The following is a 20,028-nucleotide window of genomic DNA, read 5'->3' as shown; positions in this document are numbered from 1 at the left end:
ACACATATACCAATTGTTTCTTGCGACTGAAGCGGATTTATATACTTACACATGGAATTTGAACACCGACTGTAATCGCAGACTGAACACAACTGGCTCTGACTGGACGCGTTTGAGCGTGATCAGTCATAAGTATCAATTTACATTCATAATCGGCCTTACAATCGTTAAGTGTGTGCGCGGCTTAAAAGGAAAGAAAAAAAAAAAACATGATTTCATAAATTTTTTAGCTTTTTATAAGCTAACTAACCCCTTGAAGTTCCCGTGTGAACGCCAACTTATGTAATCCAGTCATAGATAATGTAGCAGTGCTATACAATACAATACTCATGGACTTATTGTCTTATGCTTATTGCTTACAGTATATTTAATAATGATTTCTAGGTAGCTATATCTCTTCTAACAGTTTAGCTATTTGGCCTTATTGAAACTCCCATCTGCTCTTTTAGCATCCATGTATCTTAGTAGTCTTGTAAACAGCCTTTTCTGCAAAACTGGTTAGTCAGTAGATAAAATTTTATGATATTTCTTTTGCTTTCGGTTTATTTAGGGTACTAATGCTATGAGATTGTAAAGTATGTGCAGGCCATACTATACATGCACATGCTCTCACAGATATGCACTGGGCAACAGGTTATAGATTGAGTACTAAAGGCTCAAATAACTTTCTTTTCTTTTTTCTTTTGTTTATTTAATTATTTTTTTAGTGCCGTAGTGTAGTTATGTCAGAAGTTCAAGACATGGCTGTGTGTTTGTGTTTTGCAAAACATGTCTTGACCTTCGCCCTGGATTTACACTCCTTAACCACTGAGACTTTTTGTGCACAATTTGGAAAATTAATGATAAATGATAAACGAATGCTCTTATTTATGTAACATTTACAGAAAGTAAAACCGGAATTGAGATAAATTATTGTAATTATTAAATGGAAAATCTGAGTTTATACCACTGAGCGCTTCACTACCCTTGTGAAAAGGAAGTGCAGTAAGTATATTGAATGTAAAAAGCATATTAAAAAAACTGTAGATGCAGATAATATAATATGTATGAAATAAAATGCCACTTAAGTGTACTTAAAGTGAATACATGATCATGTTCACTTTCATGACTGTTACTTAACACATTTATACACTTTGGTTTGGATTTGGTTTTGTACTGTTAAAATAAAAGTTTGACTTTAAAGTACATTTTTCAATCAATATAGTTTAATAATCTTTTGTCATGCTTTAAAGTATGTTTATTTTGATGTGTTTACTAACATATTAAAGCACAGGTAAAATAGCCTGCTTGATTATAATTTGACCTGTTGTGTGCTTTTCAATATTACATTTTTAAGTTAATATATTTTAAATATACTAAATTGAAACTTCATCATTATTTAATAACATACTCTTATATGTAATTATTAATTACATTTACATTATATTTTAATAAATCACAAATTTCAATAGAAATGACATTACATTTTTAATTTACCACAATTGTTGGTCAGTACATTCAGCAGTACACTATAACCATATTTCAAGGACAATATAAGTATGAAATTACATATGTACTTAAGTCTTACTTGTGTTAAAAAGCACTCTCAAAAAGTTCCACTATTTGCATTTAATCTAAATTTTAACTACAATTAATTTTCTGTTCATTGCAAATCCCTTTCAAAGTGTATTTTTCCATATATAAGACAAGTACACACTTTATAAACACGTTCTTGTTCCATGCTATGCAAATTGGCAAGAGTTTATTGCATTCATTATTCATGAAATGACACATCTTTGTGCTTCCTATTGTTTTTATGGTGAACGTTATCAATAGTTTGTTAGCAGTGACATGTGTCCATGATTAACTGGGATAAAGTTTGACACATGATCAGAGAGTGACTGATGCATTGCTATTGATATTCACTCAGTGTAGTCCTGATCTAACTTGCTTCTGGCGTAATACTTATTCTACCCAAGTGTGTGTAATAGTGTGTTCATGTAGTCCGTTTGGCCAATATGGCATCTGTCCAGTGTATTTAACCCTGATACAGATGTCTCTGTTGTGTAAAGTGACAGATCACATGTGCAGAGATGCACAAAACCTCTTATTTCTTTTTTTTTCTCCATTATTGCTTTTCCCTCCCTTTTGTTCTGTTAAAGAACTAAACATTAAAAACCTTGTTGGAAAACCTTGTTGTTACAGAAAATGAACAAAACAATTCACTTTTTTCAGTAGGACATTTTTATTTTTGGTGAACTTTGTGTTGCAAAACTATATAAAATGTTTTAATGATTGAAAATGGGTTTTAAAGGGGACCTTTTTTTGCCCCATTTTACAAGATGTAAAATAAGTCTCTGGTGTCCCCAGAGTGTGTATGTGAAGTTTTAGCTCGAAATACCTCACCGATAATTTTTTATAGCATTTTAAAATTGCCACTTTTAGTGGTTGAGCAAAAACGAGCCGTTTCAGTGCGGTCCCTTTAAATGCAAATGAGCTGCTGCACTGGCCTAAGAGGGCGGAGCTTCACGAGCTGATTCTCCGGTGACAGGATTCAGTCAGGAAGCGCTACAATGTCAGAAACTGCTAATATATGCTGCATGGAGATAGAACAGGTATAGTTTAGTTAAATTACGGCTATAACTTATATTGTCTTCTTGTTTTTAATCCACTATATTAGTACAAGCCTGTTGTACCGTCCGAATGATGGCCAAAACTATACAGATGAGTTTTATGACGTTTATTGTACTTCACACAAAAGATGAAACGTCTGTTTTCACTCTACAAAATCACTGTAAGCCCTTAATAAAACACTGCAAGTGTGCATTAAAATATTATCCATAAACTCTCTCTTTTCCTTAAAGGTAATAGAGAGGATCTTTTCGTCGACTGAGAAACCAAATCGTTTTTGAAATGAGTGCATGCGTAAGAACAACCCCCCCCCCTCCTTTCGAGGGAACGCCTCCCAAAACTCGTGCACGAGTATTGGAACACGAGTTTTTACCACCGACATTCGCTGTGTTGTATTAGTGGATTCATTATGTCGGACTCACCGCAGGTAACTCATAATCTGCAGTTGTTACTCCTGTCTCCGGACAAAAACATCGCATGCGGCGCCTGTGGAGTGTGGAAAGTTACTGGAGCGCGCAGCCCCACACGTCTCCCACAAGGAACGTCACGGCAGTGATTGACAAGCCAGAGGGCCAATTGTTTATGCGATGATCGCGAAGATGATGTATATTAATATTATTCCTTTCATTGCACCTACTAAATAGTCTTTTATCAGATAGTAAAGACAGTTTCAAGTAATATTGCAAAAATGTATAAAACAAAACATCCTCTTTAGCACCTTTAATTACCAAGATACATAGCGAAGAACACAGAAACAATCGCTTCAACTAACAGTAAACAAATATATAAAGACCTTATGCCTTTCGGGTAGGGCTGCACGATTAATTGCATGAGATTGTTATGCGTGTCTCATCAGTAAAGCCGGTTCTGTGATTAGCGGTAAATGTCCATCACCTGCTTTCAAATGGAGCGGCACTTAATATACAGAGCCGTAGTTCGCGGACAAGCTACGCGATATTGCATTCATAATCGCAGATGAATCGCCTTCGATTATGAACGCGATATTGCGTAGCTTGTCCTCGAACTACGCGTTGCCCCCGTAGTTTACTGATAAGGTTTGTACCATAGGCTATATATGTTCAACTATTAGAGGTGGAATATTTTTTCTAATGAAAAAGTGCATTTCTTGTTGTTTTTAAAATACTTTGTTATCAGTTATTGTCTATGGGTCGTAACATTTCTTACTGATTTTTGTTATAACTAGAGAAATCTATGCTGTGTAACGGTTGAGTTTCTAAGCTACTTTAGTGATGAATCACAGCGTTGACACTTGAGTTGCTGCGCTCCTCTGTGCGGGCGATCTTCACGTGATGTGCGAGTTACTGTCTGTATGAGTGTTCGTGTGTCACAATATATCAGCGCAGTAGAAAATCACTTCAATGTTCAAACGGACAAGCCTTAAAACGCATACAATTGAAGTTTTGTGCGGACACAAGTGAAAGTGATCTGGCTTCAGGGCGCGCGCTGTCAGAGACACGACACATCTCAGCTCTCTGTGTCACAGCTTCGGGCTTGTGCACGCTGTGTGTGTGTATCAGCGCATTTAATAACAAAGATTAACTTATCTGTATAAACTGTGTAAAACGTACAATTACCATAGTAATTCTGAGCATCCAGATTGTATAAACAAATACAATCAACTATTTGCATGATAGTTCCCATTTAACATCTCCTTCCAAGCTATATTGCTTTACATAAGCAATATTAAAGAAATATTTCCACCAAAAGTGAATTTTTTTTGGGACTTGGGCCATGTGAGTCTTTATTTACTGAGTAATGAGTCATTATGGGCCAAGCCCAAAATGGCTAAACTAAACTTTGTGTTCACTACAAATTATTTGCAAATAAATTAGCAAAATTTAAGCAAATGCACTGCTTAAAAAGCCATTACTGTCTCAGAAAAGCATCAGAATGAAGTTTTTGGCAGAATGTGGGAAGTTGTGTGTGGAGTGAATCACAGTGAAACACGAGTTGCATGGTGATGCTCCAGAGTGGTGTCTTTGAAAATCTCCTGAGAAATATAATAATAAATCCATCTCTACCACAGTAAAGCATGGAGGAAGAGCTGTCATTGTGTCAAGAGCCTTTTTAGCTGCTGCTATTGGTGAGCTACTTCACTGTGAAAATTAATTTAAAGGTGCCCTAGAACTTCTTTTTAAAAGATGTAATATAAGTCTAAAGTGTCCCCTGAATGTGTCTGTGAAGTTTCAGCTCAAAATACCCCATAGATTTTTTTTTTTTATTCATATTTTTAACGGCCTATTTTGGGGCATCATTAACTATGCACCGATATATAGGTTGCGCCCCTTTAATTCTCGTGCCCCCCCTCCCCTGGAGCTCGCGATTGCCTTGAACAGCATAAACAGTTTACACAGCTAATATAACCCTCAAAATGGATCTTTACAAGATGTTCGTCATGCATGCTGCTTGCATACATCGGATCATGTAAGTATAGTATTTATTTGGATGTATTACTTTTGATTCTGAATGAGTTTGAGGCTATGCTGCATGGCTAAAGCTAACATTACACACTGTTGGAGAGAGTTATAAAGAATGAAGTTGTGTTTATGCATTATACAGACTGCAAGTGTTTAAAAATGAAAATAGCAATGGCTCTTGTCTCAGTGAATACAGAAAGAAACAACGGTAACTTTAACCACATTTAACAGTACATTAGCAACATGCTAACGAAACATTTAGACAGACAATTCACAAAAATCACTAAAAATATCATGTTATCTTGGATCATGTCAGTTATTATTGCTCCATCTGCCATTTTTTGCTATTGTTCTTGCTTGCTTACCTAGTCTGATGATTCAGCTGTGCACATCCATTCCAGACAATCTGCCCTTGTCTAATGGCTTGATCATGAGCTGGCATATGCAAATATTGGGGGCGTATGCCCCTACTGTTACGTAACAGTCAGTGTTATGTTGAGATTCGCCTGTTCTTCGGAGGTCTTTTAAACAAATGAGATTTACATAAGAAGGAGGAAACAATGGAGTTTGAAACTCAGTGTATGTCTTTTCCATGTACTGAACTCTTGTTATTCAACTATGCCAATATAAATTCAATATTTAATTCTAGGGCACCTTTAAAGTCTCTGTAAAGCCATATTAAAGTATGTGTTCTGAGTTTGTCACACCACAGAAAAATGTGTTATTAACCACCCAGCCAAATTTGAATGATTAAAAAAATCGCTAAGTAAATGAAATGAGTTATCAAAATCATGATAAAATAAGTAGTATTCTCTTCTCTCAAATGCTGGGGGCGTGTCTGCTGTCGGCGCTGAAACCACCACTCGTGAGAGCTGCCATCTCAAATTACTTGTTTAATTGTTTTTATGGTGAACATTATCACTAGTTTGTTAGCAGTAGGATGTGTTCATAATATATAAAGTTTGACACATGATCAGAGAGTGACTGATGCATTGCTTTTCATATTCACTCAGTGTAGTCCTGATCTAACTTGCTTCTGGTGTAATACTTATTCTATCCAAGTGTGTGTAACAGTGTGTTCAATCTGTTTGGCCAATATGGCATCTGTCAATGTGAACGTGATCCCTCTTGTTGGTGTAACTGGTGTTGTTATATTAAAGATTGTGTGTCATCATCTTCGCTGTGCGCTTTCTACAGCCACACAATGTTACAGTCTGCAAGTTAGGAAAGGGTCTTCTGTGCTAAGTTACCTTATCTACAGTATTTGTGCAGTTCTTGCCAGTGATTTGTGATTTATAATGGTTAAGACCATTGAAAGACCACTAAATATTTTGCCAATTTTGGCTTGGCCAAATTTTTGTTGCCCAGGTCTTGTTCATTTAAGACACATTGCTGTTTTTACCGGGTAGTAACATACATCTCTTTTGGCCACTTGTGTTCGGATTTTGAGGGAATGGTCTCTGATTTCATTTGAGACACACCAGGATGGCTTATTGTTTACACTACAAATTCATTGTGTTTCTAACAACTTCTGATGTTTTTTTTTTAATTATAATCAAATCCCAGCTGATATTGAAATAATAGTTTACTAATATGTTCATTTTTCTCTCTTTTTCCAAAAGAGTGATGTCTGGAGCATCAGGCAATGACTGCCCACACTTGGAATGTGTGGGAGAGATTACCAAGGAAGAACTCATCCAGAAGTCTCATGTGAGTCAACACCAAGACCCAGTCGCAACCTTCATCATATCATTGCTTCCACCCATTTCTTATAGTTCAATTGTATTGTGCATTATTAAGAAAGCAATAACCCCTTTTTGGGAGTTTGCGAAGTTGCTCTAGGCACTAATAATGTGTGGCTTCCTTACAACTAAGAGCTTAGGCAGTAAACGGTGCATGCTGTTGAAAAGCGTCGAGAGGAATCAATGTGCAATTATACGTTATTGTTCTTTAAAAGCATCTGAGGCTACCGAATCACTAATTGCTTGCTGGCGAAAGCAGATTGTTCCTTTTAATAGGATACTTGTTTTCAGTAGTTTTTCCATACGTTAATGTTGCAGAGCTATGAGCTACAGCACATATTATGTACTAACGTTAAAAAGTTTGAGGTCAGAATGATTTTTATATATATGTGTATTATATATATATATATAATCAAATAAATGCAGCCTTGATGTACATAAGAGACTTCTTTCAAATATATATATATATATATATATTTGAAAGAAGTCTCTTATGTACGTCAAGGCTGCATTTATTTGATCAAAATACAATAAAAAACACTATGAAACATTATGAAATTAAATTATAATTTCAAATTACTGTTTTCTATTTTGTAATATTTTAAATACAGATCAACCGATAATCAGTTTTACAGATATTCTTCCAGATATTTAAGCATTTTCCTGTAATTGGGTGTCGGTTTTGTAATATCCGATTCACAGATAAATTAACAAAGTCTAAATTTACATTAGACTTTGTACATTTACTTTGCCTGTTGTTAATATTTAAGCTGTTGTTATAAATAAAAATATATAACTGGGATTATTAAGATACACTAAAGTTAATTAAGGGGACTTAAACATGCAAATAATTGGTATCGGTTATAAAAAGTCCATATCGGTCGATCTCTAATTTTAAAATTGATGCTGAATTTTCAGCATCATGACTCTAGTCGTTAGTGTCACATGATCCTTCAGAATAAATTATTCTATTCTCTCTCTCTCTCTCTCTCTCTCTCTCTCTCTCTCTCTCTCTCTCTCTCTCTCTCTCTCTCTCTCTCTCATTCATATAAATATATATATATAAATATATATATATATATATATATATATATATATATATATTATAATTATTCCAATAGGCTGATCTGCTGCTCGAATAAAAATAAATGTTGAAAAGGGTTGTTTTGATTAATATTTTTGTGGAAATGGTGATAGATTTTTTCAGGATTCTTTGTTGATTAGAAAGTTCTTTTGTAACATTATAAATGTCTTTAAAAAATAAATGTCTAAAAAAAAAAATAAAGCATCCCTGGGTAAAGTATGTGTGTTTGTTTACAGGGTCAGTGTCAGGACTGTAAAGTCGGGGGACCAAACCTTTGGGCCTGTCTAGAGGTAATTTTTCTATTAATTTTGTTTAATATGGATTCACCAATATTAAAATACTGCAGCTACAGTGATTAGTAAAGTATTTTGTTGTTATACCATATAAACCTCAACAATAAATGTGTGATTTTAAAATTGAGTAAAAACAAACAAAAACAAAATAATAATAATAATAATAATACATTAAAATAAAAATACTTAAATGACTTTGAAATGACTATCCATCTGCCTGGGTGATTTAAAAAATACTACTACTAATAAAAACAATTTCTTATGAATGGTAACATGTGAAATTCTTAATTATTGAAAGCTAGTTTTTAATGCAGCCTGCAGAATATAATATCTCTTCATGTGTATCACTTGTTCAGAACGGCTGTTCATATGTTGGCTGTGGAGAGTCACATGCGGATCACAGCACTGTCCACTCTCAGGTTAGTCATCATATTCTCTGTTTTTACCATTTCTTAGGTGTGCAATAGTTATTCAAATTCATATTTTGAAAATGTCTAAACATTTTGTGTATTAATAACTATTTTATTTATATTATTTTACAAAATAATTTATTTAATAAATAATAATTATAGATAACACTTAATTTTAGTGTCACTGTTACATGTTACAGTTAGTTACATGCAACTAACCCTAAACCAAACCAAACCCGAATCCTAAACCTCTAGTAAGTACCTGTAGTTACTTACTATTACTCAGTACTTAAATGTATAATTATAGTGTAACAAAGACACCTTAAAATAGTGTAATTTATTGTGTTTAATACTTACAGCTAGTGATGTTTTCACCCACAATGAGCTGTCATTGTACATTTCAGACATGATGTGTGACCCTCAGCATTACAGCTCTAGGATTACATTTGTATGTGCATTTAGACAGGTGGATCTAATCCTTGATCACATGTGTCATTCTGTGTTGATTTCATGCCTATTCTGAATGTGACCGGAGGACTGAATGAGGTGTCTTTTGAATCCCAGCCTGGCCTGTGGCTGAACTCATCCATTATTAATCAGCACTCCAGTGGGGATCTCCCTTCCCACTAAAGCCCACTCTGATTACCCATTACCAAAACCCCACAATGCTCTCAAAACACCCTCTGTCTTTGTGAAAACCACTGAGAGAAGACAGCCATCAGACATACTTCCTCACAATAACCTGCATTTTTGCAGTAAACAAAATGTAGCCCATGTTTTTTTTTCTTTTTTTTTCTCCTTCTCCACTAAATGGTTTTCCTCTAGCAGGGGACTTAGGGGTATAGAGTAGTGCAGTGATTACGTATTTTTGTAGACCAATTCTGAATAGCATCACCCTGGTTCGCTCAACAAAAACCCAATAAGATTTTTTCCTTTGGCTTTTGGATTATTGCAGAAAAAAGCTCTGACCAACAAAATGTTTGGTTCATCATAATAACCTTCACAAATGAACACAGCTTTTATGAATTTTGAAGCTTAAATGTAAACTGCAGAAGTATAAAGAAACTACATCGTGATCACATGACTTCAACATCACCATCACCATAAAAAAAAAACATTTTCCCCGAGTTCAAATAGTTCACAAGAGCACACAATTTTATACTATGAAAGTGGACTAGTGAGTAGATGAGTTTTTCTATTTGGCTAATGATGTTTAAAAGTGACTTATTATGCCCCTTTTTACAAGAGAGACTCAATAAGAATGGAGATGTGTTTATGAATTATACAGATTGCAAGCGTTTTTGGGTTAAAAATGAAAATAACGACATGGCTCATGGCACTGGGGACCTGATTATAGCACTTAAACATGGGAAAAAGTCAGATTTTCATGACATGTCCCCTACAACCTCTGTAGTCCCATTTAGACACTTGTTAGCAATACCCTTTTTCAAGAGTAAAAGCTTTTATGTAATCACAAAGGGCTATTACTGATGTATTTTGTCATGATAAAACTCAACTCAGATTTATTTATAAAGCACTTTCAAAACCATACTCTTGCAGTACAAGCATAAAATAATTAACTACATCAAACAACAAACAGCCAAATCATCCGCCATGCTACATATCACTCACAATGAACAGACCTAGTTAAATGGCAAAAGCAAAGGAGAATAAGAAAGCCTTTGGATCAATTTTAAAACTCTCAATACGTGAAGTAGATCTTTAAAACAAAGGCAACTCATTCCACAGCACAGGGGCTGTGACAAACGCTTTAGATGAGACCTTGAAAAATGAGAAAATATAATGAGCTTGTTTTTTTTTTTTATAAACCATGCACAGACATTATTTCTGGCATTTAACCAGTGAGATTCTATATGGACCAATGCTAACTCATTTCCGGGTTTTGGCCTTCAAATATACATCATCCCCGCAGCACTCTATTAATGAGGACTGCCCTGGGGTGCGTTTCCCGAACAACGATGTAACTCGCTGCTTCACTACTATAGTACGATGCATCATTGAACAAATCAACTAGCTAGTCACGACTGTTTCCCGAAAGCTTACTGTCGTTCAACCACGTTGGTGAATGACATCACAGGTGGTGAGTAACTTCTTTAAATGAATTTGTTTGAGATCGAATTAATGCTATAAATTACGGACATGGCATTAGAGGACTAATTTTCCTCAGTTATTTTGCTTTATTTCCAGATTAAATCAAATGCTTGTTCTTACATACTGAGTATGTACGCACATGCGTACTCTTCAAAAACTTGCTTTAAATCTTTTGACAAACTAAAATGTATGTGACATTTGTATATATTCTAAATAAAATATATACATTGTACTTAATGTCAGCTTGCTTATTTTGCTCAAGATAACGATTTATTAGGTCCACATGTCATAAAACCAAGAAACTATGCTTCTAACCACAGCTCAAAAGCTGTCATTCCAACCACACAAGTTTTCGATGGAGTTTGCGAATGTTCATTTGAGGAAACACCAAATCGATGAACTATGTTAGCAATGATGGAACTTGCAATGTTTGTTGACTAAAGATGCTTTTGGGAAACGAACCCCTGATAGTGTTGCTTGATCCAGATAGTGTTGCTTGAATGCCAGTAATTATTCACATCCTGCACTGCCCATATAAACATCATGTGTCTTTTTAGACACACAAAAATAATTTTATTAGTTTGTTCAATCGTGTAAATTCTAGGGGTGTGACGAGATCTCATGTCACGAGATCTCGCGAGACTAAAATGTGATGAGATTTCTCGTCGAGGCGAAAAGTCTTGTGATATTGCCATGACAGAGTGGTTGGGATGTTTAGGAAAGAATATGCCACCACTACATTTACATTACCCTTTCACTGTCATTTATCTTTGTATTTAAATAAAAAAAACATTGAATTCATTTGGATAACTGTCGCCGCTGCTCCATATTTACAGAGTTACGCGTGATCGCGAAAGTGAAAGTAAACGCAAGCGCGCATTCAAACGCGATTTCAATACCCCGCATTTTGAAAGCGGCTCACTGATGAATACAGATATCTCTCAATATGAACGCTATTTTAGGCTGGGTAGTGTAGTTGTAACCATCTCTTAGCTCTGTATCAAAGAAAAAGTTGGTCTTATTTGCACTTTGAATATTGAGAGAGTGCGATTATGGTTGCACTTATTGTAAAATGTTACCATAACAATGAATAACAGTTTTATCTTAATCTTATTAAGCACAAACATTAAGGTTTCATTTGTTAACATTAGTTGTGAACTATCTTGAACTAACAATAAATGACTATTTCTATTAACTAGCATAGATTAATAAATACTGTAGCAAATATATTGCTCATTGTTAGTTGATGTTGGTTAATTAATGTTAATAAATGAAACCTTATTGTAAAGTTTTACCATTTTTATTTATACTGTTTTTATTTCTATGATCAGTTTGTGGAAAGGAGTTCAGTTAGGAGGTCAAAAGTTGTAGAAGCTCATAAATCATGTACAGTAAGGCCTGAAGAGACTGAAATCATACAGAAGATAAGTCCGTCAGTTGAGTTTGTGTCAACCTTTTACAGTACTTGTGTATTGTTGTCTTTTACTGCATATGATAATTCATACTCAGAAAGTAGAACTGAAATGACATTCATTACAAGATGATTAGTTAAAACATTTCAAATACACATATTTTTTCTAGCCATGTATTTTGCCATTGAGGATTTCTTAAAAATAGTGTGTAAAAATCTTGTCTCGTCTCGAGTCTTGTCTCGTCTCGTCTCGTGAGATACCTGTCTCGTCACATCCCTAGTAAATTCCCAGGCGTATGAGTGTACTGTGTGTACCACAATTTAAATTTCCTTTATGTTAGTCTTGCTGTGCTGTGAGTTAAAATTGATGTGGGCATGTATTACCTCCTGTCCGTCTATGTAATGGTCGGAGTGGCAGATGTTGGCAGGGCTTGTATTTTGGCGCAGCTCTCATAAATGTTTTATCTGCCCCTGTCTGGCTGCAGTTGCACCAGTTGTAGTGCAGCAGTGAAAGCCAATCCAGACACATGAATAATGCAGGGACCCCTTAGCCACCGCTGTGTGCACCCACCCTGGCCTAACATCACCACTCCCCATTTCCTCTACTACGTTTTCATTCCTGTTGCAACACACTTTTGTTTCGCCCTAAATTTTGAAGAGTCTTTCTGTTGCATTATATGTAGAGAATCTAGTGACGGACATCAGTGCTGCCTTTTATTTGGGAAGCAGAAAGGCATTGATATAGTTTTGGCTGAAACCAGTAGCCGCTTAAATGGCTGCGATTTATTTAATCCCAATATATTTTGAATTAAACTTCCAATACTATATGCCCAAAGTTTATATAGTCTCACCTTTTGATGAACTTTTTCAAGTCACATTTTCAAGCTGAAATATGGCATTTAGCCTATTTAATTTTTGTATTTTTGTGTGTGGGTGATGGGGGAGTCTGTCCAAAGTTTTACAAAATATTGCTTTGCCAACAAAACACAACCAAAGAGTTTCAGCACTTAATAACATTTTTGTTACATATCCATTTAAATGTCATGACAGCTTTTTCTGAAATGGAATGTGCTATAAAAACTGTGCAAAATGTGCTGTCAAATGCAGAGATAAAATGCCGTTTAGCCTTGCAGTGTCCAATGCTGATGTTTAAATTCATTTGTTTCTATAATCTACCAAATACATGGAAGACTGATTTGATGCTGAACTTGTGATATTCTTAATACCTTGGAATAGCAACAGAAAATGTTAGGTAACCATAAAAGGTGTTAAAATTGCAGTGTGATCAGATCACTGGCAGTCAAGATCAGTTGCAATTTTGCTTGGTTTATTATGAAAAATGTATATTATAGAAAGAGCTCAGTCCCCATGCATACATGTGTATAAATTTACACCACTAGATTATCATGACTCGCAGTCTTTAAATGAACTCAGTCATCAAAAATGGATATTAAGATTTTTTTCCCCAAATCTATCAAGCAGACTTTCAATTTTTCTTTCAATTCAGACAATGCTATCTTCATATCTTCATCTTTATCTTCTTTTTTTCTTCTTCTTCTACTTCTCCTTCTTTTTCTTTTGTTTTTTCTCATTCTCATCCTCCTTTTCCTCCTCCTTTTCCCTGCTTCTCCTTCTCCTCCTCCTTTTCCTCCTCCTTTTCCTCCTCCTCCTTCTTCTTCTCCTCCATCCCCTCCCTCTTCTTCTCATCCTTTTCCTTCCTCTTTTCCTTCTCGTTTTCCTCATTCACCTCCTCCTCTTCCTTCTCCTTTTCCTCTTTGTCTTCCTTTTCCTCCTCCTTTTCATTTTCCTCCTCCTTCTCCTCCTCCTCCACATTTTCATTTTACTTGCCCTTTTCCTCCTCCTTTTTCTCTTTTTCTTTTCCATCTCATTTGTCTCCTTCTCTTTTAATTCTTCTCCTTCTAATCATTTTCCTCCTTCTCCTCCTTCTTCTCCACCTCCTCCTTTTCCTGCTTCTGCTGCTACTCCTCCTCATCCTTTTCCTCCTCCTTCTTCTCATTCCCCTCCCTCTTCTTCTCGTCCTTTTCCTTCCTCTTCTCCTTCTCGTTTTCCTCATTTTCCTCCTCCTTCTCCTCCTCCTCCTCTTCCTTCTCCTTTTCCTCTTTGTCTTCCTTTTCATTTTCCTCCTCCTTCCTCTTCTCGTTCTCCTTTTCCTCCTCTTCCTCCTCCTTTTCATTTTCCTCCTCCTTCTCCACCTTTTCGCTTTACTCCTCCTTCTCCTCCTTCTTTTCCTCCTCCTCCTTCTCTTTTTTCTTCTTCCTCCTCATTTCTCTCCTTCTCTTTTAATTCTTCTCCTTCTCATATTTGTCCTCCTCCTCCTTTTCCTTCTTTTCATTTTCCTCCACCTTCTCCCTTCCTCCTCCTCTTCTTCTTCTCCTCCTCCTACTCCTTCTCCACCTTTTCGTTTTACTACTCCTTCTTGTCCTCCTTCTCCTTCTTTCTCCTCCTTTTTTCTTTTTCCTCCTCCTTTGTCTCCTCCTTCTCTTTTAATTCTTCTCCTTCTTCTAAAAGCTGATATTGATATGGTCACCAATATATCAGTATATTGTGCATCTGTAGTTAATGCACTTTTTTTAGATGTAGTTTCAATTTGTGATTTATTTATTTTATTTGCATTTTGATTGTTAAACCTGCAGATACATTTTATTTTCATTCACATATCCACCTAAGCACCATGTCTTTACCTTCCAGGAGACGCGGCACAACCTGACAGTGAATCTGACCACTTTGAGAGTGTGGTGCTATGCCTGCACCAAGGAGGTTTTCCTGGAAAGAAAACTGGGTCCACACACACACTTGCCCAGTGCTGCCAAACCCATCTCTCCAGTACAGACCCCCAGTCAGGTCAGAGCACTTACGTAGCTTGCTTTGAATACATGTGAAATAGTGTGAAAGTTTGGTTCAGCATAGATAAAATCCTCCATTTATATATGCAACGTCGTCATTGCGTTGTAAACTTGGGTATAATTGTTTGAAAGGAAGACAAGACCAATCACAGTCTCGGTATGCAAGACAGATGTTATGTTTTGAATGCTGAACATTATCAGTGTCAATGGAAAATTCTGTCTTTTATTTAAAAAAAATTTTTTAAAAGATAACGCACCTGCTAATTTTGAGACCACATATTTTCTGAACATCATTAGGGGCAAACAAGTACTCTTATTTGCCGTTTTGCACAAGGTGTTCTGTTGCTGATCATCTCTGTTCTCTCAGGATCCAAAAGGTCCTGGGAGCCCCACCTCCCTGAGAATTCCTCCAACGGGAACCTGTGATGACCTGGACATGGAAACTGAGGAGGAGGATGAACTGAGGACCAGAGGTCCTTCATCTCTCATGTGTAGAGTTCTTTGCATTTGCTCTGCGTTGTAAATGCTGTTAGTCTGAACCTGGTCATCTGTTTCTCCTCACAGGTTTGACTGGACTGAAGAACATTGGCAATACCTGCTACATGAACGCAGCGCTCCAGGCGCTCTCTAACTGGTAAGAACCCCAAAAATTTCTAATGTGTTCCAATTCTTCTCTTCCAGTCTCTTCCACTCTTCTCTTTCTGGTTTCTCTTCTAGTCCTCCACTGACTCAGTTTTTCCTGGACTGTGGTGGTCTGGTGAAGACAGACAAGAAGCCAGCGCTATGCAAGAGCTATCAGAAACTCATCACAGACCTGTGGCACAAAAACAGGTACATTCCTCTTGTGCTATTTCCTTTTTCATTCTCATTTTTCAGGCATTTTCATCAAGAAACAAGTGTTCATTATAACTTTCAATGTTTTTGTTTTGTGTATTTGCAGGAACTCCTATGTTGTTCCCACAAATCTATTCCAGGGCATTAAGGCTGTAAACCCAATGTTTCGTGGTTATTCCCAACAGGTATGTTTTGTTACAGTGATTTGTTTAAAAAAATTAGGTATGCACCATTGTTAAAATTCTGTCCTATGTTATTTATTTTTTAACTTTTATTCAGCAAACACACATGAAATTGATCAAACATTTTTATTTTATAATATTTAATAGAAATTCTGTTTTAAAAACATGTTTTTTTCCTATGCATCAAAGAATCCTTAAAAAAAAGAAAGAAAAAAAAAATATTTTCAACTTTGATAATAGGAAATGGTACTTGAGCATCAAATCAGCATATTAGATTGATTTCTGAAGGATCATGTGACTGAATTTTTTTATTTTTTATTAAATATACTAAAATAGAACAGCTACAAGTGAATTTAGGCATCACAACATTATAATGTACAGAATGAAAGACAATGAGTTTGAGATTTGCTAAGGTGTTTTTATCGAGTACAAGACGGAAAGGGCAATCTAAAAATAAAAATAAAAGGAATGTTCATGAACTATCAAATATCCAGTACCATCCAAAATTGACTAAGTTAAAAATAAATTAAAAATCTCTAAAATGTTCTGTTAATGATATGAAAACTGACATATTGTGAATTGTAACTCCAGTTTCTCACATTGCACATGCAGTGCATAGTTTTTTCCTTGCCTATGCACACGGATACGGTCCGGCAATGGTTCCAGGAGCGGTGCGTCTGCAGCAGTGCAACGTTAGTTTCCACAAAGAGTCTATTTTTGCTGTGCTGCACACACTGAATTAAAGTGACAGCACATTGTTTGTATAAAAATAAACATAGATTGACATGAAAATGTAGTCATTTCACCACAAACATACATAATTAAACTTTACTGTGTCTGTCAACACATGGCTTTTTGCCCAGGGTAAAGCAAGGAAAACTGCACCTCACCTCACATCTAGATAAACAAGGAGACATATTGGATGGCACTCATCTCATCATGGAGGTGGAAAAACAAAGTTCTTTATGACCCGTAGGATTTCTTGTTTAAAGGTTTAAATGCCAAAGAAAAGGTATGAGAGTCAGATGTTTTTGTCAATTGTAAGTCTTGATTTAAAATATTTGATTTTAACATAAGCAAAGTGTAGGCTATGTTTAAATGTTTTAATAGTGTGTTTAATACGTCTGTGAACGATTGTAGGCTATAACTGTACTGTGTACAAAGAAAATCACAATGCTGAAAAAACTGTTTTCAATTACAACTTTTGGATTTGAGATAAAAGTAATGAATAAATTGTGTTTGTGGTATACAGCTGCGGATCAGCTGTGCTCTGCAAATGCGTTGTGTGATGAAAGCCTGTGCTGCTTCTGCTCTGCAATAATTACTGCATATGCACTGCAAATAGAGTATGTGTGAACCTGGCGTAAGGCCCTATGACTTCCACAATGTGGAAAAATGGATGGAATCCTGGAATCCAGTTATTAAAATGTAATTTATATGCCAAAAATGTTCTGGACTTTGGCAATTTAAGGAATATCACACAAGATATTTTTATCTATGTTTTAATTTATATAGTAAAACTGTTGTGCAGCACATTATTTAACTAAAAGGCTATGTTTTATTGTATTTCACAATTTTCATTGTTCATTTGATTACATTTTAAAATATTTATTCAGTTATTCATGTTTTATAGGGCCCTAGAATTCCTATAAAAATATTTTTTTGTGAGGACTAGCCTCATCCTGACCAGCTCAACTTTGTCAACGTTGACATGGTTTGTGGCGGGACTATCCTTTCATTTCAACCAAAGACAAATTAAACTCAAACGATCCTGCTAGTAGATGGAATTTCTTATGTTAGAGCCTCTGTTTTTTCTTTTTCACCCTTTCTCTTGCCATACTCGGTCCTCTAGCTGCATTTAAAAAGAAAGAGCCATTTTTAGTCTTGATTATGAGAGATTCTGTTCCCTTATATGGAGCACAATCTGATTCAGAGTCTCTATATGTTTGGTCACCTCCAAACAGTGGCGTACATCCATTGTCATGCCTGGCTGGAGAGAATTCTCCATTTGGAGAATTAGCGTTGACATGAATGGGCCATCACAGGCATTTCAGAGACTGTAGGAAGCATTAACCTCATTTTCAGGCTCACTTTTTTTTTTTTTTTTGAAGCTCAGATAGACTGTGTACTCCTGTAGAGGGGACATTCAGTCAAATTCAATGAATGTCTTGTTTTAAAAGTCATCCCCTCTACTAAGTATGAAGGAAAAATGGCCATTGTTTAACATCATCATAAAGCCAGGGAACCTTTTGTCTTTGTACTGCATTGACATTATACAGCGATGCCCTTCTTGTCTAATGTGCTGTGTACTGTTGTTAGAAACTTGTTTGCCTACCAGGATTCTTAATACCAGGATGTTAGAATGCCAGTTGGCCATGTTGCTTTGTGGATGAGCCAGTAATGACTAATGTTCTCATAAGCTTCAGCTGTTCATATGGCGATGGGTTCATATGACCCTGTGGGTCCCTAGCTAATCTGTGGTATACAAAGTGATGCTTCATGAATGTTGCATTCTTTTGATAATGCCTGGAAATGTTTGGTCAAAGAGTGCGTGACTGTCAATGTGTCAGTGCACATGCTAGGATTTGACTGCCAAATTTAATGGACAAGTCTACAAGACAAATGTAATTAAAGGGATATTTCACCCAAAAATGAAAATTCTGTCTTCATTTGATGGCCTAGATTACTGGCCTAGCTCATTTTTTCCCCTCAATAACCTCCTGTTATTGGACAGCTACACTTGGTTGACTATGAATAATACAGAAACCCATACATGACATGCAGGGGGAAGGAAACAAATTAGTACAACATTGCCACGATTTATTTAAAATTAGAACAAATTAATTAAATGTCACTACAAGTTAATACAATGGGGGAAAGTATTCTTAATTTGTGGCCACAATATCTATTTGTTTTTCCAAGTGCGAGGCTATGTAAAAAAAAAAAATAAGAACTGTAATTGTTTGATTTTATGTGATGCTTCATCCACACCACAAGATGGCAGTCCAAGATACTGCAGAGCAGCACAACATAAACAAAACAAAAATATGGAGTTCAGCTTTAAAGGCCTGTTAACACAAAGAACAATAACTATAGTCAAATCATTGATACCTTTTAAAGGTTACTTGATTAAATTAGCGTCCATAGCAACACACAATAACGCTCAAGCATGTGCTGCAGTTTTGTCGTCTGCTGCTTTAAATGCTCGAGCTGAATATTCTGCATTCTGAAAGGGATTCTAATGATATTGTTCCTCTGTGTTGTTATCGGTTATCTGTGGTGTGAACTTCCCTATTCTTACAGAATTAGAACGATTATTACAACTTTTATATTTTTAGTAATCATTATAGTTATATTCCTTGGTGTCAACGGGCCTTAACATAGAGTTGTTAGACATTCTTGTTTTGTAAAACATAAAAATTTGTCTCCATCCTAAGGACTCTCAGGAGTTCCTGCGTTGTCTGATGGACCAACTCCACGAGGAGCTCAAGGAGCCCATTCCTGAACCTGAGGACCCAAATCAGGCCGTGGCCATGGACGACAGTCCCGACGAGGACAACCACAGCCAATCAGACGACTTCCAGTCCTGCGAGTCGTGTGGCAGCAGCGATCGTGCTGAAAGCGAAGGCCCCAGAGTCCCAGAAGACATCAACGAAGCTGAGATGCTGATGCCAGAGCAGAACCAAAACAACCGGGATTGGCAGAAAGAGAAAAATCTCATCAACAACCTGTACCGTGCCGGTTCCCATTGCGACCTGGATAAAGACGTGGACACGACCACAGAGTCAAGGCCAATTATCAGCAGCCAAGGAGCCATTAAAGCTCAGGGCCGAAATTCAGGTGAATGCAAGGCCATTAATTAAATGCAGTCAATTATTTTAACATGTTAAACTGACATCCCTAAAGGCCCAGGTAAACTCACTAAAAAGTTGTTTCGGTCTTTGCTCAGAGGTAAAAAAGTAGCTGTTTGCAAACATTCTGAAAGCATCTGATCTCAGGGATGTGGATATGTTTGCACCAGTTCTGCAATTCGGCACTCAATGCTTTC

At 36.2% G+C, this 20,028-nt stretch overlaps 1 protein-coding gene across 1 annotated transcript in view; it reads left to right on the top strand.

Annotated features, from left to right (window-relative positions):
- Positions 1-20,028, top strand: part of usp33 (ubiquitin specific peptidase 33) — a 37,102-nt gene that overhangs the window by 1,371 nt on the left and 15,703 nt on the right. Inside the window, exons 2-10 of the mRNA XM_067362066.1 lie at positions 6,671-6,758; positions 8,111-8,164; positions 8,524-8,586; positions 14,810-14,962; positions 15,332-15,437; positions 15,529-15,598; positions 15,682-15,795; positions 15,905-15,983; positions 19,418-19,820. Of these exons, the coding sequence (XP_067218167.1) occupies positions 6,675-6,758; positions 8,111-8,164; positions 8,524-8,586; positions 14,810-14,962; positions 15,332-15,437; positions 15,529-15,598; positions 15,682-15,795; positions 15,905-15,983; positions 19,418-19,820 (1,126 nt within the window). The 5' untranslated portion in view covers positions 6,671-6,674. The remainder of the gene's footprint in view (positions 1-6,670; positions 6,759-8,110; positions 8,165-8,523; positions 8,587-14,809; positions 14,963-15,331; positions 15,438-15,528; positions 15,599-15,681; positions 15,796-15,904; positions 15,984-19,417; positions 19,821-20,028) is intronic.

The sequence above is a fragment of the Chanodichthys erythropterus genome, chromosome 16 (assembly GCF_024489055.1).
Source record: "Chanodichthys erythropterus isolate Z2021 chromosome 16, ASM2448905v1, whole genome shotgun sequence".
Classification (NCBI taxonomy): Eukaryota; Metazoa; Chordata; class Actinopteri; order Cypriniformes; family Xenocyprididae; genus Chanodichthys; species Chanodichthys erythropterus.
Note: the sequence above shows the minus strand (reverse complement) of the source record. Positions and strands in the feature narration are given on the sequence as shown.